The 22,349-nt window shown below is 32.9% G+C and overlaps 2 protein-coding genes and 1 pseudogene across 3 annotated transcripts; 1 reads left to right on the forward strand and 2 right to left on the reverse strand.

Moving 5' to 3' along the window:
* Positions 1-220: 220 nt before the first annotated feature.
* Positions 221-19,899, reverse strand: LOC140827290 (probable protein phosphatase 2C 55). Of its 2 annotated transcripts, XM_073189943.1 has the most exons (7): positions 19,678-19,899; positions 18,193-19,105; positions 17,350-17,683; positions 16,975-17,124; positions 15,487-15,777; positions 15,182-15,260; positions 221-239 (listed from the first exon to the last, which is right to left on the reverse strand). In XM_073189943.1, the coding sequence occupies exons 2-6, from the start codon at positions 18,945-18,947 to the stop codon at positions 15,228-15,230; spliced, it is 1,563 nt and encodes a 520-aa protein (XP_073046044.1). In that variant the 5' UTR covers positions 18,948-19,105; positions 19,678-19,899; the 3' UTR covers positions 221-239; positions 15,182-15,227. The 2 variants fall into 2 exon arrangements, with proteins under 2 accessions (XP_073046044.1, XP_073046043.1); XM_073189942.1 differs by lacking the exon at positions 221-239 and having other exon boundaries at positions 14,996-15,260; positions 19,678-19,898.
* LOC140827293 (arabinosyltransferase RRA3-like) lies at positions 437-14,525 on the reverse strand (annotated as a pseudogene).
* LOC140827292 (uncharacterized) lies at positions 2,072-6,074 on the forward strand. Its single transcript, XM_073189944.1, has 2 exons — positions 2,072-2,727; positions 2,888-6,074. The coding sequence occupies exon 2, from the start codon at positions 3,385-3,387 to the stop codon at positions 4,267-4,269; it is 885 nt and encodes a 294-aa protein (XP_073046045.1). The 5' UTR covers positions 2,072-2,727; positions 2,888-3,384; the 3' UTR covers positions 4,270-6,074.
* Positions 19,900-22,349: the final 2,450 nt, after the last annotated feature.

Below are 22,349 nucleotides of genomic sequence, written 5' to 3' on the forward strand. Positions count from 1 at the left end.
AATGTGTGGGATAGTTAACCTCATTATTTTTAAATTTTCTAGACGCATAGGCTATGATCACGTCCTTTTGCATTAGCACACATATATCCGAAGCCTGTTTTCATATAGATTACAAACCCGTCTATTCTATTGAGTAATGCGAGTAGCAGGGCAGTTGTTGGCAATTCCCTTAGTTTCTGAAAGCTTCTTTTGTGCTCCTCATTCCAGGTGCATGCTATCTACAATTCTTATATCAATTCCTGAACAATGATTGTACCAAAATTTGAGCGCTTCAGTAATCCATACGTATAATTGCATGTATCAATTATTGAATTTAAAACTATATCCGGTGGCGATAAGATATCAGTGCTTAGAATCGATGTCAAATATAAAAAACATTACACTGAAAAGCTAAAAAGCAGCTTTTAGCATCATAATAAAAACATGATATATGAAACAAAACTAAGATGTTTAAGCCATATTTGCAAACGAACCCTTCCAAAAACATGTAATCTGTTGAGAATCCCGTATACAGTAAAAAGAACCAAGAAAAAAGACCAACTTAAACATGAAATCTATCACCAGCTTCAATGTCATTCCAACCAATCAGGAAAAGGATCGGGAGCATCCTTCTTGCCATTTACATAAAACTAGACGAACCCTTCCAAAAACATGTAATCTGTTGAGAATCCCGTATACAGTAAAAAGAACCAAGAAAAAAGACCAACTTAAACATGAAATCTAACACCAGCTTCACTGTCATTCCGACCCATCAGGAAAAGGCTTCTTGCCATTTACATAAAACTCGACAACAGCTTTCATTCTTGGAAGCTTATCCGGGTGGCAGTTTACATGAACAATAACTGGTATGAGTTTCTTCAAATTCGCATCTTTTCTGACGGTCTTGAAAAGGACTTTACTGTTCATAAAGAGGTAATGGTCCATTGTTCTCTTAGCAGCATGAAGCCCAACAAAACCAGGATGCAACGGGAAGAAGAGTTCTTCGTTGAAAACCGCTTGGTCCCAAGCATTTTCTCGAGTAAGCCGATTAGCAATTCGATCCAAGAGCTCGATCGAAGGAACTGTAGGCCTGATATAGAAGAAACCTGAATTATACACCCATATTCGCATTGTGTGAGCATACCTAGCCCAACCCATTGAAGGTTCTGTTGGAATTATTTTGTGGGCTCACATAATTTAATTAATTGTACATGGACAAGCTATCTAATAAAGGACTCAATAAAGTGATCTAATTAATTATGGGTTTCCAAAGTATTAAATAAATTGGTATGGTCCACCTTATGTGTAGAAGCCCGGCCCAATTAGGTCTTCTATGATGGGTTGAAGACTGCTAAGGCTATAAATAAGGTTATGGTCCCCAAGGCACAGAGAATATAACACAGAATACATACGGCACACGTATTTTAGATCTCTCTCCTTCTCCCTATCAAAGGCAAGAATAAGGTGGTCGATTCTCTGTTGCCTTGGAAGATCCATAACTCTGACGCTAGATCAATCAATGGATTCTGGTACGTATTTAATGTTATTTATATTTTCTGATAATTCGACATGAATTCCTGGCGTGTTGTGATATATGGATTTAATCACATGATTTATAGATTTAATATTTTATTAAATCTCCAACAAGTGGTATCAGAGCCACGTCAATGTTGAATTATGAGAATTTTTTATTGATGGATCGAAGCAGAAAAGTATGTTTTATTCTCAGATCTGAGATGATTTTCTTGTCTGTAAATTTTTGGATTCAGATCTCTTTTTTTTAAATTTTTCTGAATTTGGATCTGAATAAATTCATGTTATTTGGATCTAGTATTTTCGAATTTTACACCCAAAATTCAGATTTATTTTCGTTTTAAAAAAAAAAAAAAAAAAAAATCGAAATCCGATTTTCGTTTTTTTCGTATGGGTCGCCGGATGTCGGCAAATCGGCCGTTCTCCGGCACATTTTCGGCGGTGAATCCTTAGGCGTTTTGTTCTTCACACTTTTTCGCTCCATAAACCTCCATCAATTAGCCGTAAAAGCCTCTGTACCGATCGAATTTGGATGATATTTCTTCATGATGCGCGAGTCCATGCGATTTTTTTTTCCTGGCCATATTCCGGCCGATTTCCGGCCTGATTTTGATCGGATTCTGTTCTAACGTGGTCGCCACCTTATGGGTCGTCTTTTCCCGGCAGTTGGTCGGAGTTCAGGCGGCGGCCGCGGCGGCTAGCGGCGTTTTTTGCTGTTGAAATTAGGGTTTCGAATTTGGGGATAATTTTGGTTGAATTTAAGGCTTTGTTTGGTTTCTAATTTCGAACCAGATTTTGAAATCCCGAATTTTGACAATTTTTAAATTTTGACTTCCGCAATTCTGATTTGTGAAATTAAATTAGACCATTTCAAAATTTAATTGCATGAAATAAAATTAAAATGTAATTATTCGTTATTTTATCGTATTTGTTTATTTTGATAAAATATTTGTGGATGAATAATTATGAGGTGTAAATATTTTATTTCTTGCAAATTTGGTCTTCATGTTTTATTTGGCCCAATCAAAGTTAAATTAATATCTTGTATCTCAAATTTGGTTAAATTTAAATTTCATGTTAATAAAGTGATTTTTTGAGATATGTAGATATTGTTCAAGTCCAAAAATAAATTGTGTTTTAATTTATGCGAAAAATAGTCGGCCCAAAGGAAGACTATTTTTTGGCCAAATTCCATACACAATAGATGATTTTAAAGTGTATCTAGATCTATGCGGAAAATAATCGGCCCAAAGGAAGATTATTTTCTGGCCATATTTTAGATTCAATATATATTTTTCAAGTGCATTTATATCTATGCGAAAAATAGCCGGCCCAAAGGAAGACTATTTTTTTGCCAGATTGCAGACATAATAAGTGACAAAAAAAAATGTGTTTATATCTATGCAGAAAATAATCGGCCCAAAGGAAGGTTATTTTTTGGCCAGATTATAAGCACATAATTATGTGATCTTAAAGCGTGTCAAAACTATGCAGAAATTAATCGGCCCAAAGGAAGTTTATTTTCTTGCCAGATTCTAGACACATTATATGATATTAAATTGTGTTATATTTATGCGGAAAATGATCGGCCCAAAGGAAGGTCATTTTCTGGCCAAATTTTAGCACAATATGTGGTAATAAATATGTGATAATTTCGGATTTATCCATGCATGCAATTGTCGGTCCAAAGAAAGGCATATTGTTGGGCGGATTTATTATCAATATTTAATAACCATGATGATAGAGTGCATCATTTACAAATTGTTATTTTTCTTCAAAGATTAAATATCAATGTTGTGCAAGGCATCTATTTTTTATGGGCCCACCACCATCTGCATGCATATATATTTGTGATTTATTTAATTTAAATATATGCATGAACTATATTTTATTGTGAGTTTTTTGTTCTACTTTGTTATAGCATCTTCTATATCTGCCAATCTGAACAACATTCCAGTACTTAATGGCTCAAACTTCAAGAAATGGAAAGAGCATGTTATGATAGTGCTCGGCTGCATGGATTTGGACTATGCGCTAAGGGAAGATCGTCCCGCACTTTTGACCAGTTCAGGAACTGCTGATCAAAAGGGTTCTTTGGAAAAGTGGGAGCGATCAAATCGCATGAGTCTGATGATTATGAAACATTCCATTCCAGATACTATAAGGGGTGCAATTCCTGAAGAAAATGATGCTAAAAAGTTCCTTACTCAAATAGCAGATCGTTTCACTGCAAACGAAAAGGTCGAGACAAGTACAATTTTGAATAAACTTGTCTCAATGCGGTACAAAGAGAAAGGGAACATAAGGGAGTACATAATGGAAATGTCAAATCTTGTGACTCGACTAAAAGCATTCAAGTTGGAATTGTCGGAAGACATAGTCGTGCATTTAGTCTTGATCTCTCTGCCTGCACAATTTAATCAATTCAAAATAAGTTATAATACCCAGAAGGAAAAGTGGACTTTGAATGAGCTTATTGCGCAGTGCGTTCAGGAGGAGGAGAGATTGAAACAAGATGTGATTGAAAGTGCTCACTTGACATCTAACTATCAAGGTAATTGCATCAACAAGAAAAGGAAATGGAGCAATAAGGAAGGAAACTCTGGGACTTCACATCATATGGAGCAACAGAAACAAGATAAAGTGATCACTTGTTTCTTTTGCAAAAGGACTGATGGGCATGTGAAGAAAGATTGTCCCAAATACGCCAATTGGCGTGCAAAGAAAGGGTTGCCTAAGGAGCCGGTTGCCAACTGATGTTGAAAGATACATTTTATGGAAAATAACAATAAAACTGTTGGTTTCTTTTTTTAAAAGCTTTATTTAGGAACTGAGATTTTTATTTTCTGGTATTTGAATTTGCAAAAACAAAATTTGATTTTAGTATCATGTTTAGACAAATCAAGTTTTTCCTTTATTCATGTGGTATTTTCAATTTTTCGAAATTCAAATATGTTTGGTATGAGTTCCTTGATTGATAAGCTTGATAAAATGAATATCAATATTTTAAATGATATTGACATTATGCATACATGAAAATTTGAAATTAAATACAAATTAATTTCGTATGTTGACTTTAGTGGGAGTGAGTATATTGGAAAGTCAACATTGAGAAGAATATATTGATGTTTATGTGTACATATGTGCTGGTATAAATTTTATCATGTGGTAATCTCATTCAGATTTATAGAGAATATTGTTTAGATATTGTGAACATCATTAGAATGTTGGGCAGACATTTAAGAAACCCGATATTTGATTATTAATCGGGTTATGCGGTACATAAAGTGAACTGAGGATTTTATGCTCACACATCGGAAATCTGACATTTGGAAATAGTTGGATATTTGGACTCCGAATAAAGTTGCGGGATTTTATCACCGGTAATGATCATTGGTCTAAGAAACCATTGAGGATCAATTGTGATAATAAAGCCGCTATATTATATTTAAAGAACAACTGAAACTTGTCAAAGTCAAAAGATATTGACATGAAGTTTCTAGTTGGAAGGAAATAATTCAGAGTGATTGTGTGTCAATTGAGCATGTTATTGCAAACTCTATAATTGCGGATGCGTTTGTCATGGGTTGGCCACCCAAGATTTTTTGGGCATGTGACACACATTGGTGTTGTCCATATAGTTGATATGCATGTACAGTGGGAGTTTGTATTCGGTTTAAGCATTGGCTCATTTGACATGATTTGAGTTTCTGTACAGACTAAGGTTTATTTGAATTACTCTGAAATAAAGTGATGACTTTTATTGCGGTTTAGCATTTGGTTGAAAGTCTGTTATTTGACTCTTTGAGTCATTATGAGGACCAGTTGGAAATGCAGGTTTTATTCTGGGATCACATTTATGTATTTCCATGCTACACATCCATACTTGATCTATGTTATTGATTATGCTAATATTGTGATCATTGATGGGTCTAGTGATTTTAAATGTAGCGATGACTGCTTTGGTTCAATATTGGTATAATTGATAGACCAGATTGTTAAGGAATATTTTGGTTCAGATAGCAAGAGCTCAATCCAGTTTTTGCATGTACAATATCCGGATAACTTATGTGGCCCAAGTGGGAGATTGTTGGAATTATTTTGTGGGCTCACATAATTTAATTAATTGTACATGGACAAGCTATCTAATAAAGGACTCAATAAAGTGATCTAATTAATTATGGGTTTCCAAAGTATTAAATAAATTGGTATGGTCCACCTTATGTGTAGAAGCCCGGCCCAATTAGGTCTTCTATGATGGGTTGAAGACTGCTAAGGCTATAAATAAGGTTATGGTCCCCAAGGCACAGAGAATATAACACAGAATACATACGGCACACGTATTTTAGATCTCTCTCCTTCTCCCTATCAAAGGCAAGAATAAGGTGGTCGATTCTCTGTTGCCTTGGAAGATCCATAACTCTGACGCTAGATCAATCAATGGATTCTGGTACGTATTTAATGTTATTTATATTTTCTGATAATTCGACATGAATTCCTGGCGTGTTGTGATATATGGATTTAATCACATGATTTATAGATTTAATATTTTATTAAATCTCCAACAGGTTCATCAAATACATCGTTGTACCCATAAGCTGCCATGTTACTATGACCATCAGACATCGACTCCACATCAGAGTCTCTGTATAAATGGTCGAACGGATTCTGCAAGTAAACTATATCGACATCTGAAAGCAGTACACCATAACCAAGCTGCAGAAACTCCCTCAATATTTGGAATTTCAGTCCTGAGACAGCATGGTTACCACCTGTTTTTCCCACAGAATCAATAGCCTCATTAGGGTCCCTTTGGTACACAGGGACGTCATTCGACTTGCAAAACTCTAGGATTCCATCATCTAATGCAAGTACCAGATAATTTGGGATGCCCACATTTTTAATGCTAGTAAACCACACCTCTAGCATCCACTTTACATTTGAGTTGGCAACTGCAACAATAAGCTCTTTATTCACAGCAACCTTTGCCAAAATCTTTGCAAGTCTTGGATTCACATTTTCATCAGGAACGACAGTTGGATTCGTCCTCAAGCCTTTAACAGTACCGAAAGGTCCAGCTTTGTGTGGTTCACCCAATACCATAATCTGTTCTTGCGCACGACCCTTTCCCTGTTCAGCCAGGTGTAGCTTTTCATTCAACTCTCTAACTGTCCTTTTCAACTCAACATTCTTGTCCGACAGCTTCATGATATCAGCTTTCAGAAGATTTATTTTTTCCGTTGATTCACATGAAGAATCAACCTATGGAATAATATAACATTACATCAGACATCATCACATTTATATTTTCCATCATATCCACATAAGGAAGGACCTCTACATGGTTACATTCAAAGTTAAATTTCCTAGAGACTACATATCCGCACAAGGAAGGACCTCTACATGGTTACATTCAAAGTTAAATTTCCTAGAGACTACATATACATCAAGCACGTGTCTGCCCTTTTCGCTCTACACTTTTATCAAAGATGAATTCACTTATTATACAGTTCATAACTAGAGAAAAAAAATCTAAAGTCCGTGTCATTCCCACCATCTAAGTGGGACGTATTCAAATTAGATTTTTGATTACTTTTGAAGACTTTTTCAAATGATAAGTTTTTATCGATTTGATAGATTTTTATTGATTTTTACAGAATCTTACAGATTTATGTGGATTCATGTAGAATTTTTTGCAAGATTTTTATAGACTTTGGTCAAAAAAAATTATAAAACTTTATAAAAGTTATACTTAATTATAACATATTATTTTTTATTAATTTATTAGAACCAATAATTAATTGACATACATAGCATATTCAATTTGAAATAGTTTTTCAATATTTATATTAATAAATAAATTTACTTATTTAAAAGTTAAATCATTTAACCCTTACATGTATATATCTAACATACATATAAATATATGACTTTTAATTGTGAATTTTCTAATATACCTTTATTCATTTAAGTTAGCAAATTAAATCAATGATTTTTTTAATAAGTTCTTTTGGTAATTTATTGTAATCTTAAATGACTTTAGACATTAATGCATTTTGAATTCATCAATTTACCAATGGTTTTTCTTTGTTGCTACTAAAATTAGTTGCTAAAATGAGTTGATTTTTTCATGGTTGCTAATGAATATTTAATGTTTTTTTTTATCTTATCTTTTCTTTTATTTTACATATACATACTTCACTTTTATAACAAGTTGATTTTTAAATATGAATTAAGAAACATAATATTTTTTTTATTTAAATATATCATTTTGTTTTTGTAACACTATTTTTTCTTATATATATTTTTTAATGTTTGCGGGTGTTTTTGTGCTTATTTTTTATTTAACATTATTGGAAATATTATATGTATAGAAAATTTAAATCTAACATGCTTATAAATATATGACTTTTAATTGTGAATTTTCTATAAATTCTTATTCATTTAGGTTATCAATGGTTTTTTTAATGGGTTCTTTTGGTAATTTATTGTACATCTTAAATGACTCTGGACATTCATGCATATTGAATTCATCAATTTACCAACCGTTTTTCTTTGTTGCTACTAAAATTGGTTGCTAATATGAGTTGATTTTTTCATGGTTGCTAATGAATATTTAATGTTTTTATCTCATTTTTTCTTTTATTTTACATATACACACATCACTTTTATAACAATGTGATTTTTAAATATGTTAAGAAACATTATATCTTTTTATTTAAATAAGTCATTTTGTTTTTGTGACACTATTTTTTCTTATATATATTTTTTAATGTTTGCGGGTGTTTTTGTGCTTATTATTTTTATTTAACATTATTGGAAATATTATATGCATAGAAAATTTAAATCATAATGTGTCTACACGCGTTTGCAAATTTAGGATCAATGTTCATAGTGTGTTTTCTGTGAAATGGGTCAACTCTACTCGCATTTACAATAATAATTAATATTTTTGTCATAAAAAATAATAATTTTTCATTACTGAATCAAATAGGAGATTCGTCTTACAAAATGACTCGTGAGTAGGGATATAAATGAGCCGAGCTGTTCGCGAGTTTTTCGGATCTCGGCTCGTTAAAAAGCCCGTTCGGGCTCGTTCGTTAAGCTTATCGAGCCGAGCCCGAGCCTTATTTTGGGCTCGACAATTTTGTTGAGTCGAGCTTGAGATTAATGATGTTCGGCTCGTTAGCTCGTGAACATGTTCGATAATATGTTCGTGAGCTCAAAATTGAGCTCGGCTCGTTTAGCTGGCTCGTGAGCTCGAGCTCGAGCTCGGCTCGTTTAAGTGGTTAACGAGCTCGGGTTCGAGCTCGGCTCGTTTAGGTAGATCGTGAGCTCGAATTTGAGATAATTAATGAGTTATAATATTAAAATAATTATGTATGCTAAATAATAATAAATTAAAAATTAAAAATCTATACATATTATAAAAGTGTGAATTAAGGTCAAAGTTATTTCTTTTTATTTGCTTGTAGATGAAGTGAACATATATTTTTCACAAAATATTAAATTGAATGTGATTTGTTTTATTTTGTAAATCTATAATATTTTGAATGAGTTATATATGCAAGAAGTTTCTCAGAAAAAAAAATTAATATATACAAATTTAATACTTCCAATAATATAGTATGAAATATAAAAAAAATTATGTTATCTTAATTTTGAATTTTTGTATTTAAATAACATATTGCATAAATATGTTATATCATTAAAGAGTTTAACAATTTTTGATAAATATAATAAAATATTAATTAAATCATATTTTGTCAGTTGCCTAGAAGATAGAATAACCAAAATTCATTGATTTTATTTGCTTGTAGATTAAGTTAAAATATTTACAAAAAATAAATATAATTTGTAGAATATTGAAATAACAAAATTCTTTGATTTTATTTGCTTGATGAAACAAATTTTTTTCTACAAAACACTTAATTGTGTGGAGATTTGTAGAGGCATCAAATAGAGAAGAATATACATTTCTTCTCATAAGATTTGCTAATGAAGATGACGAGAATATTGTTTTTCAAAGAGAAGAAAAAATTGATGACAAAAAAAAAAATCGTGAAAGCAATATAAATTGAAAATATAAAAGAAGAAAAAATTTGACGCAATAATTTAATTTAAGGTTTAGAATATATTATGTATTATATTTTTATTTTTCATAAATCAATAACACGTGATAAAATAAGTGGTCAACGTTATGTATTATACTTTTTTCTTCTCTCAAATTTAATTTTAATACCTATTGTGATATCAATTTTATATTATATTTTCTACAATGTCTAATTTATACAAAATTATAATATTTATTACTAATATGTTTTTCAACAATTATTAATTTATTTAGATTGTGCTTGGATAAATTGATTTCAAATTTATGGATTAGAATTATAATTTTATTGTTAACAATGAAACAATATATCAAATCCTGAATCTACACATTACTTATTTACATATTATTATTTATATAAAGTAGAATAAATTTCAAATAACATTATTATTTGGTGGACTTGAACAATATCATAACTAACATGAAATACTACTATATAACACATGAAATGAATGGATTTGAAGTTTATGATGTTACATCTCTAAATAACAAAAATACATTTGAATGTATTGAAATCCATGGATTTGAAATCCTTCCAATGAAGAATAACCTTAGATTTATAACACATAAAATTTTTTAAACAAATATCTTTTGCAATCATTTTATAATACATATAGTATAAATTATATTACATTGAATTTCCAACGGATAATGCTAAAGGTACAACTAATAAATAGTACTGCGATATTTACAACAATTATATCGTGAGATTTTGTTATTATCTAATGAGATTTTATATTTAATTTATCATGAGATTTTGATAAATGAAATTTCTATTGATTTTTTTGAATTGTAAGAATTATTGTACAAATTTGGTTGCACATAGCATAACTCATTTCTATCGACTAATATAACATGAAATCATTAATATATAATTTTTTGTAAATTAATCTCTTCTGATCTCATTTCTTTAAGAACAATTATTGATAATAGAAATATATTTTCACGTGCGTCGCACATATCTTTACCTAGTTATATTAAAAATGTGAATGTTATGGCAATAATCACTAGTAGAAAAATCGGATTTTATTTCGGCAGGCTTTACTTCGACAATAATAAATTACGAAGTAATACATTACCAATAACTTCAGTAATAACACAAGCGAAGTAAAATAATATATTTTACTTCGGATGTTTAAAAACACGGGCTTCACTATATTTTTTTATTATATTTACTTCGGTATATCAATGTCGACGAAGTAAAAAAATAAGAAAAATAATTTCATGCTGAAGTAATAAGATGAACCGTGTAAACATTTAGCGACGGTGTGTCATTAAAAACCGTCGCTGATTTAAACAACGACGGTTTGTAGCTTAAAAACCGTCGCCGATTTAATCCGCGACGGTGTGTCGCTTATAAACCGTCGCTGATTTAATCAGCGACGGTCTTTCAAAAATCCGTCGCTAAATGTTCGAGCCGAGCTTCATAACTTCCGAACGAGCCGAGCCCGAGCTCGAAACCAAAAGCTCGTAACGAGCCCGAGCGAGAAAATTGTTGAACGAGCCGAGCCCGAGCCTGATACTGTTCGGCTCGGCTCGGCTCGGCTCATTTACATCCCTACTCGTGAGGCTGTGGGGACCCGGACGCTAATCATTTCCTTAATTGTTTTAAATGTCAAATGAAACCATTAAGTAATGTGGGACATAAAAAAAAAATTTAACATACACAGCAGAAACATAATGTAAATTCATTTAATTTATATATTACAGTTAAAGTACCAGTCTAATACTTGATACATTCCTATTAAACTAGATTTCAATTACTATAGATCAAGTACTGAATCCTAGTCCATTTCTGAGCCCAGATCTCCACGCTATCTAGTCCAGTCTTCTCTTCTTGACCATTATCTTGTCCCACCTGTTGTCATGCACACATACAAACAAGACAACAGTCGGATAACTCCGGTGAGAATTATATTCTCAGTATAAATCATGTATACATGCAATTATAAAGATAATATAAAAGCATATAACAGATATTCCTAACATGTATCAAAATCACAGACATGAATCAAATATTCATCACATGTATTATAATCCTAAACATAAATCACTCTATCAAGAATAAATCATATTCTAAACATGTACCATCATCAGGAACATAATTCAATATCAAGCAATGAATCACTCTCCGTGATTCTCAGACTCAGACTCGACTCAGTCATAATCTAGGGATCCCGTTCGGAATAAGAATATACACCCACCTACACTCCCGATCGGGATGGTGGTATGTTCTTATTCACGGACTTTGGCTCTTTCCATATCGAACACCAGTAATAGAAAAGACTCCAGTTCTATCCACTCCGATATAGCCAAACGTCCGGTGTCCTGACCTAACCGTCACAGACTTTTGGCATTTTCACCAATATCCTATCCTGCGACAAAGTGCAATGGGCCAGTGACGAGTCCTCACTATCCGACCCTTCTGTCACACGATCAAATGTCCACGACTAGGTACATCCGCCTATGACTCAAGACATACATTGTCTATAAATCCATAGACCAAAGATATCAATCGTATTCAATTGCAAATAACAATGCAATAAAATAAAATATGTGATTTAGGGAAACTCGAGTCAAACCTCACTCGAGTTGTGCAATCCCAACTCAGCATTAATTTATACCTTTATCTTCTCGGTCTGCCGAAGACGAAGTCCATAATTCAACTCTGTCCATACCCAATATGATAATGATAATCGAATAGATACAATATCATTATATAACAAAGTTCAAAACCTGTTATGATCAATACTCAAATCAAAACATAATATGATCACTGCCAATCGACATATGGTACCACAATACAATCTCAACCAATACCGAATCTGATCAATATCAATTTATGGATGTTTCGACGGCATAATAATACAATCTCGGTAACCCCGTCAGTCCCAACATCACAGATATAGTACCAGAACTCATAATCAATATTGGTACGAATCATAATCTCAACGATAATACAAATCTGATATCGATTCTCAATCAAATCGACTCCGAAAATCATAACAATTACATAAATAGTCTGTTTTTCATTCTGACTTCAAATATACGATGTCTACTGTATCAGAAACACCATACATGATTCCTATTCGATTATGACAATATCATAATTTCAAATCATGTCTAAACGTAACAAAACTTACGTCCAGTTGTAGCCTGCGTCGATAGGAACTCAGTTCCGTACTCAGATTCAAATCAGACGGACGGATTCTTCAAAATCAAAATTAAAAGCTTCGAAGGAAAAGTGAACTATCCTAAGCTCTATCCTCGTTTCTTTCTTTCCGAATCCTCAAGAATGATTTATTGTCATGATATATTTCATTTTTTGTGTTTTATATATATTTAGATTGATAAATACTCATAAACAATATGTTATTCGATTTTAAACATTATCTAAATCTCATTATTATATATTTCATTATTAGTTATCTACGTGTATCGCACGTATACATTCTTAGTGTGTGTATATATATATATATATATATATATATGAGTTTGTATGTATGTAAATTTTAAAATACATCAATTAATTAATTAGTAACATTGTTTTTGAATTGATAATATATACGTGAAAAGAATATTATTTAACATTATGTGAATATAATATTGCATAAAAATATCATAGCTTACATTGTACTGAAAATGCTAAAAAGAATTCAAAAAATTATGGTTGTTGCGAGCTTATTCAATTATTAAGAATTAAGCGACATTTTTTTGGATCATCTTTTATTATTATTGAATATTACATTAATTTGTATAAGTCATAAATAAAAAATCACAAAATCAATTATAGATTTCAAAATTTCCTATGATATTAAAATAAAAAATTATTAAATAAAAAACCAGCCAAAAAATGAAAAAATTTTAAAAGAAAAGATGAAAATATATATAGAGAGAGTGATAAAGATAAATGAGAGGAGAGAAGGTAAGAAGAGAGGTGATTGGAAGCGATTTAGAGAGAAATAAATACCACTATTTGAATACCTCTAGACTTTTACAAAGTTTTTAAAAATCGATGTAGAATACCACTTGACTTCTTAAAACTCTATGAAAGTCTATTTTGAATATCACTAGACTTCTATAGAATATGAGTCATGATTGAATATGTCTAGACGTATAAAACCTACAAAAATAATTAAAACTCAATAAATCTCCTACATTGAAATTTGAATACACTCCTAAAAGTCTTGCTTGCAACAACCATTCTGAATTCAAAAAAGGAAGCAATTTTTGCACTAACTAAATCCTTGAAACACACCACCACTTCCAAGATGAATTAACAATACGTTACGAAATCACTAGGGGTAGTAGCACAACTCAAAACAACTAAAAATGGGGAAAAAAGGAATTTTATTTATATTCCTTCTGAAAAATATTAATTTTGCCCCGAATCACTGAATCGGACGCTACCAAAATCCTAGGTTCCCCCTTGATAACGACTGACGAGAATCATGGAGGAACCAACAAATTAAATGAAAAAAATTTAAGAAACAACAAAGAACGACGAAGGAATTGCAAACCTCAAGATTAGACTGGGAGAGCGGACGAATTTAGTAGACGGCTCGGAGGAGGAAAACCCATGGGGGAACAAGAATGCGAAGATGCATCCCGCTAAAACCCCGATCCCAATTGCCGCAGCGAATCGAGATCCACGGCCCGACAATGGGCCGTTCCTCTCCTTCCGACCACCCGCCATTTCCTTGAAACTAAATCCCTACACAACCCCGAGTAAGAAAATTCAAACACCACCCCACCTTAACAATATTTCAAAAAACCCATGATGTTTCAATTTTGTTCAAGGGGAGAGGCAAAGTCGTGGGTTTCGATGCGTGGAAGGAGTCAAGCGAGGTTTGACTGCATGTTTCGAGAGCAGGGACTGTGGTTATTTCCATAAAAGCTGGCTGGAGTTTTCGTACAGGAATAGGACTTCGCCATCATCTGTTACCTAATTCAGTTGACAACTAAGCAAATGCGGGTGTTAGGGTATTAATTAATGATCAAGGAAATGATTGTCTATATATATATATATAGATAGACACACATTTTATAATAATTTTATCTAAAATATAATTTATAAATTATTGGCATATCACCGGGGAGCTCATCTCACCCTATATATATATATATATATATATATATATATATAATTGGTATAATTTTTAAAGCATACATTTAGGTTTCCAACCTTTTTCGGGGAAAAACTTCTCTAGTAATAAATCTGACCAAACCTAATGGATCTAGACAAGAATGTTAACTAATTTACATAGAAAAGTATTTGATTATGGAAAGAAACGGAAACATCCAGATTATTGTGGCAACAAGCTGTGAAATCCATGAATACACTCTCAAAACAAAACCAGACAAAACAAGGGGTAAAAAACTCACCCTTTTCAGATGATTTCTATGTACAGCGATTTTTAAAATCTGGGAGTTAGAATTACACCCAAAATGCCAAAGCCAGTATATTTATACAAGAGACAACAGGATTGGGATACGACACAAAAACCACAACCATATACATCAACCTCAGCATAAGGCCAAAACATTCCATGAAATTACCTTTGGAACATCATAAAATAAAACCACACCAGGTACCACTGATTCTCTATTTAGAGTCGTTCGTTAGAAGGCATTCCTCCTGCACAAGAACGGGTACGAGCATCACAATTTGATTTCAAGAAAAAACAAATCCGGATTACATCGAATAATGCTAGAAATGAGTCATATTGCCCACAACAAACTAATACAGAATGCAAGAAACTCTGAGAGAGTTTACAGAACGCAAGCAAGCACAGACAAATTCTCAATGTCTGTATGTAACTCTGTCTCTGTGTGTGTGTGTTTGGGAGAAAAGGAGTCCATACATTTTGGTCACTGGTGATATAAGAAACAACTACGGTGATATCGTCAAGCTTCCCACCATAATACCGGAATCCAGCTTCTTGGGCTGCAGCAGAGAAAGGAGTCTGCCGGTCTTTGTCAAGTGCCCGTTGGCGCGCCAATGCTGCTATTTTCTGTGCAGTCACTTGAGGTGCTAAACCAGCTCTCACAGCATGGACCACAACTTCAGCAATGTCATTGTTGTACAAGTTGTCAAAAAGACCATCAGTCCCAGCAATTATGACATCGCCGGGAGCAACGGGGACGGTAAATACCTGTGTAACGCATAAAAGACCATTTAGGACCTGTTTAAATAGCAAACTCATGGTTTGAAAAGAACTTCAATAAGCTTGCGTTTTTTAGGTGTTTTTTCCCCAAAAAAGCAGAAGCATTTTTAATATTTGGATACACACATTTTTCTTTCAGTTTGAGAATAAACTTAATCATTAATTATGGAAAATGTGTGTATTAATCCCTTTCAACGAGCCTCTTCATCCAAACATCAGTTTTTTAAACACCTTTAAATTAAAAGTCTCTATCTAAACAGACTATTAGATTCAGATAGTTCATACTTCATCCCCAAAATCCAGACTATAACAAGCAATGTGTAAAGTAAAAGACAAAGATGGAAGTGATTGATAACAAGGATAAAGAAATAACATTTGAATGCTACTTCACAAAGACATGAACAACCAATTAAGAATATATATCACGTGGAAAACTACTCACAAAACGTTAAAGAATCTACATCATTACTGAAAAGAAACTGTGTAATATCCATTTGATAAAAAATATAAGAGAACTCCCATTAGGAGTCAGATTTTCAAAGACAGTCAATAAATCGAACAATTCCTTTTAAGACAAGAAGAAGTTGAACATAGAATCAGGGACATGTCCATGGAAGTAGGTAAAAGTTACTGGTAAATACGTATACAGGTACATGCCAGGACTAGTTTTATATACAATACCATGCTTCAAATAAATGATCCACATGGCGGGTGCTTGTTATCAGACAAGGGGCAACAGTCCTCCTAATCAAGGGTCAATGGAGAGGGCATATTTTCAAATCCACGACTAGATATTTGAAATCTTGCACGAATTAGTGCTCAGAAGTGAGCAGAATTAATCAATGATGATAGTTCAAAAAACTATTTTTCTGGAACCTTGCAAGGTACTTTTTTCCAGTTGTCAACCATCAATGAAAAGTAAAATGATTAATACACACAATCAATCAATGTAAAATGCAAGGGAAGCGCATAGAAACCTTATTTCTAGGCATTAGAGAACACTCAAAGCCTAGATAACTTTCATCCAGTCACTTACAGATACTCCCAAGTGCGTGCAACATCAGGACAAAATAAACTCAATGAAAAAATTATGCGTATGATGACTAAAGATGGTTCATTGCTATATCTATGAATGTCAGAACAATAAGTAGAAAGTAACTACAAAGGAAACAGGGGGTAATATACCTGTCCAGAGCTAGGCAAATCTCCAGCGTCACCACTCTCCAGCTGATAAGTAAAATTGAAATCATGCTGCTGAACAGGGGATCTAAAAACTGTACATCCGTCTCTAACAACCATAAACCCACTATCCCCCAAATTAATGGCATGGAGACCCTACATAAGAAAGGAATTATGATTGATAAATCCATGGAACTTGGAAGCATTGAGCTTATCTATTGTTTCTTATAAAATCTTAACATCTAAAAATCAGGGACAAATTAGAGCTGAAATTTGCAGCAATAATTTTCTTAAGGTTCCTAGAGCAACTTTAGATGAGTGAAGCACGATGATCCCCAATTACAAATGGTAATGTTAATAATAGAAGATATATGTGCTTACTTCAGATACCTGATCTGTGAGAGCAATGATACAAGCAGTGGAAGACCCTTTCGCTTTTGTGCTGGCATGGGCTTTCTCTAGAACTCTGGCTGGGTCAATGGAACCTCTTGGTTCATCTTGCACTGCATTAACCGAATTAGACATTAACTCACGAGCATAATACCCTGCATTGACACCAAGATCAGCCCATCCACCAACGCCATCAGCTACACCGATTGCTGGTTGATCAGTACAAATGAAATGAGCATCCTCTCCACCGGTTTCTTCTTTGTCAGGATGAGGCAGGTAGCATGACCCAGATTTTAGCCTCAGTGTCCTGCCCGTTGGGATGCTCCTGAATACAAAAAGAAGAATAAATCCAAAGTAGAAATGGCAAAATAATTCGACATAGAACTTTCAGATCTCTCATTAAGATGGACTTCCAAATAGCGTTTGATGAGAACAGCAAGACCTCACTGGCTACCTGGATGTAGAATTAGATGATGATCTGATGGAAAAACTGTAGGATTAATTGATATGCCCCGACAGAAAAACTTTTTAAACAGATGAAGCATTAGGAGAAAGGTCTTGCAGAAATATGGGTGTGGGCAAACATTTCTTCAGAAAAATTGATGAGTTTAGAGTTTTACACTTAAGGGTTAGACAACTTGTAAGGGTTAGACAAATTCTAACAACAAAATCAAATGCTCACAAACAAAGACATAACAGAAAGTCATGCACACATCAGAGTTAAACGAGTTGAAAAATATTTAATAAGCAGAGGTAAAACTACACAGAAAGATTTGTAATAAAGTATAGCTCCTCATGAATATTAAAAATCAAATGGAAATGAAATAAACATACAGCTCTGATGAATCTGCAAAACTTAAATGTTGTTCCTCCAGAGCAGAATTTTCAAAGGACACATCATGAGAAGTACCAGCCGAGGAACAAGCAGGTGATGACAGATGGAAACCCTCAAAACCAAATCCCAGGAATGTATGGTCATTTCCCTTTCGCTTCACAGCATTGTATGTGAAATACCCATAGAGAAAGAAGTTGTTCGGCTGCTCTTTATTTCCCAAACTCATGCTCACCTTTCTACTAATGTAAAAGCTTCTTCTGTAGTATGAACTGAAAGAATGGTACGCAGCGACACCAGGTTGAGCAGGCCTAGAATTCAAATTACTGATAGAGCAGCCAGCGAGACCTGACCTATATCCACAGACAGGCATAAGTTCCTTTTGAGAGTTATTGCCCAAAACTTGATTAGACTCTGCTAGCAGACACTCGATGTGATATCCACAAACTTGAAATGAAGGGCCTGATACAGACGGTATAGAAATCGTGCGAGAAAAAGCTCCAACAACTGAAATATTCTTTCTTTGATTGGCTGTATGAAAATTTGCCTGAGCGGCAGCAAAACTGCCAGAACGCATAAACACGTGAAGAACGGTGAATTTCCCAGAGGATAAAGAATTTGATTGGCCAGTAAGCTTCTTCCCTTGGTCAATCAAAACATTTACCTGACCTTGTATTCCATATTCTTTTCCAGATCTTGTTCCCCAGATTCCTTTTCGGATTACGTGCGAAAGGCCAGAGAAACAATTAGATGGCATTTCATCGGCCCAAATGATGAAAATAAGAAACTTTTTTGATACAAATGGTGAAGCCACGAGAACTGCTAGTAAAAGATAATTTCATACTCCAATTCATCTATGCCATACTCATGGAAATAGGAGCCCCTTCCTCACCAAGATTGGTGGAACAAAAAAACCTGGCAAATGAAAGCGCAAACAATGAAGTAAAGATGATAAAAATAATATCACATTATTATCACATTATTCCATGAATTGCAATTAGAAATTTAGAACAAACCGCATACCTTTTAAAGTATCGTGTGAGATCTTTACTATAAATAATCCATGATTTATATGTCTAAATTATCTAGCCTCTGCTTTTTGAACAAGTGGCGCAGTAGGTAAAACATATTTATTTGTGTAATAATGCAAATTCAACAGCAATAAACATTTCCAAGATTTACTACAATTAATCGATCCCCATATCTGAGAATCACAACTTTGATAAAGAAAAATGTGTTAAGAAATTTGCTCCGAAAAAATTAAATTCTACTCGATACCCACCAGTAGTTCTCGACAACAAACTAATGCCAGATTAAAAACTAACCAGAAACGAATCCCAATATCTGCATCTTTTCCCATCCTAATAAACATAAAAGAATGATTGAGGAAAAAACCACACGCACGCACAAAATTACCGGCGTCCATAATCCAAATCCCTCTTCAGCAAACACAAATTACTGGAAAAAATGAAGAAAATAAATCTCACCTTTATTAATATGGATGGACCGGCAGCAATTTGATCAAGTTTTAAAGCCTCGACAACGGTATATCAACAGAATTGCTCATAATAAATCATGGTTCGTGGTGTTAAATCGTTGGATTTGATTCACGTACATTGGAATGATAAACGCCAGCCACGCGTCTGCTCTAACTAAGGTTTGGCGGCTCCTGAAGCTTCGCAGGGGCTTGCTTTCCGGACTGAAATCGACTGAAAAATCCTACTTATTTAAAATAGTTTTTAATTTCTTTCGTCTTATAAATAATTTTAGAAGTTTATAAGTCGTGAAAATAAATGATTTGAATATTGAAAAGTAATAGTTGAATATTTGAATGTTGAAAATAAGAGTTATAAAATTCGAAATTTGTGTGTGATGATGTAGGTAATGATGTATTTTATTTTTTGGATTATGTGTAATGAAACTCTATAAATAGATCTCTCATTTATGAAGAAAATCACAATTGAGTAGAGAGAAAAATATTATAAAGTGTGTAGTTTAGTAAATTTTGAGAGTTTGAGATTTTTACTTTTTATCATAAATTTTTACTTTTTCACAACACGTTATCAGCACGAAGCTCTAAAAGTCCAACATACTTTTCCAAGCTCCAAACAGAAGAAAAAGGTAACAAAAGTAATAATATTTATTTTACTGTTATTTATTTATTGTGTATTTATTTAATATACAATATAATGTTATTATTAGAAATAATAAAAATAAATTTTTCATAAACTTGTTATAAATCCTGGGAGGATGTTAAGACGACATCCCACACTCCCGGTAAGGGATACGACAAGTATAAAAGCCTATAAGGTTTTAAACAAAATAAATTATGACACTCATTATAATATTATGATATGATATACATTATTATTTAAACATGTCTAATATTATATATACCATATTATTACCATAAAATTATACAAATACACACCTTTATTTTTTTTGTACACCAACGGTCATAAATAGTAAAAAAACGACTAGTTTTTGCCCTATAAATATGATCTCACAAACACATTCAATCACTCCAACTTTCTCTTCTTCTCTAAAAATTATTCATCATCAAATTTTTCGAAGAAAAAAGAAGATGGCTTTCTCAAGGATATTTTTAATTATTTTGGTTATCATACTCACGAGTCTTGTATTTATCGGAGAATATCCTCCTCGTGCGTTTTCTTTATTTTTACAAATACTTGTACTTGTTGTTTATCTGTTACTTTGTATTGCAATATTTATTAACTAATAAAATGCATCGTAATTTTTTTAGTACCACCATGTCAAATTTAACAAAACTCGAATTTGTTGCGCTCGACATCACGGGAAAGAATTATATGCCATAGATAGGGATGGCAATTTCCTCCGAACCCGTTGGAGGATCCGATACCCGACTCGAATAGAAGAGGGTATGGAGAGATTTTTAGACCCGATTAAATAATTGGGTAATCGGGTATGTGGATTTTTGGGTTTGGGTATGGAGGCGGGTTTGATATAATCCGACCCACGCCCTACCCGAATACCCGTTTAAATTAATATATAAATATATATATATATATATATATATATATGTATGTATATATGTATATATATAGTAATTATATTTATTTATATTAAAAATTCATTTTCTCAAATCCATGTAAATCGATATTTTTTCTTTTCTCTTTATATATATATATATATATATATATATATATATATATGTATGTATATGTATATATATATAGTAATTATATTTATTTATATTAAAGATTCATTTTATCAAATCCAAGTAAATCGATACTTTTTCTTTTCTCTTCCCTTTCACTTTCACTTTTACGTTTCAAGGTTTTGCCGCTCATTTATTTTTCATTCAATTTCTCATCTTCTTCATTGGTAAGTTTATTCCATGTTTGACTTTAAAATATTTTTAATATTTTGTTATTTTTTTTTTATAAAGTTTACTTTTTTCTTATTGTTCATTTAAATAATTTTTAAATATTCATAACTTCATTGAAACAATTTAAATTTGAAAAAATTCAATTGTATATGATAATAGGGTATTTGGGTAGGGTATGGGTATCCGATAATCCGATGGGTATGGGGATGAGGAAGAAATTCAATACCCGATGGGTATGGGGATGGGTATGGGGATGAATTTAATAAATGGGTATGGGGATGGATGTATCAAATCCGACCCATACCCTACCCATGGCCATCCCTAGCCATAGACTCTAGATGTAGAAATGCATCTTGAGTCATTGGGTCTAAGCGAGACCATTAAAGAAAATGGCATATGCACGTCACAAGAAAAGGCAAGAGCCATGATATTTTTGCGTCGACATCTCGACGATGAATTGAAATGTGAATATCTGACTGAAAAAAATCCCATGGCTTTGTGGAAGAGATTAAAAGAAAGATTCGAACATATAAGAGAAGTTATACTTCCGATCGCCCGGGATGAATGGAATAAATTGAGATTCCAAGACTTTAAAAAAGTCAGTGATTACAATTCGGTGATGTATAGAATAATCTCGCAATTAAAATTTTGTGGACATGAGGTCACAGAATCTGAGATGCTTGAAAAAACATTTTCCACGTTTCATGCATCAAATATTACTCTACATCAACAATATAGAGTACATGGATTCGCGAGATATTCTGAACTCATCGCTTGTCTTCTTGTGGC

Source organism: Primulina eburnea, chromosome 3, assembly GCF_022965805.1.
Source record: "Primulina eburnea isolate SZY01 chromosome 3, ASM2296580v1, whole genome shotgun sequence".
NCBI lineage: Eukaryota > Viridiplantae > Streptophyta > Magnoliopsida > Lamiales > Gesneriaceae > Primulina > Primulina eburnea.

Excerpts from the sequence above, each read along its gene's own strand:
- LOC140827292 (XM_073189944.1), top strand. The coding sequence starts at position 3,385 with ATGCATGAACTATATTTTATTGTGAGTTTTTTGTTCTACTTTGTTATA.
- LOC140827290 (XM_073189943.1), bottom strand. The coding sequence starts at position 18,947 with ATGCCATCTAATTGTTTCTCTGGCCTTTCGCACGTAATCCGAAAAGGA. Across the intron at positions 15,778-16,974 it reads ATTTGCCTAGCTCTGGACAG|GTATTTACCGTCCCCGTTGC; the intron begins GTATATTACCCC and ends TGCGTTACACAG. Across the intron at positions 15,261-15,486 it reads ATATCACCAGTGACCAAAAT|GAGGAATGCCTTCTAACGAA; the intron begins GTATGGACTCCT and ends GTTCTTGTGCAG.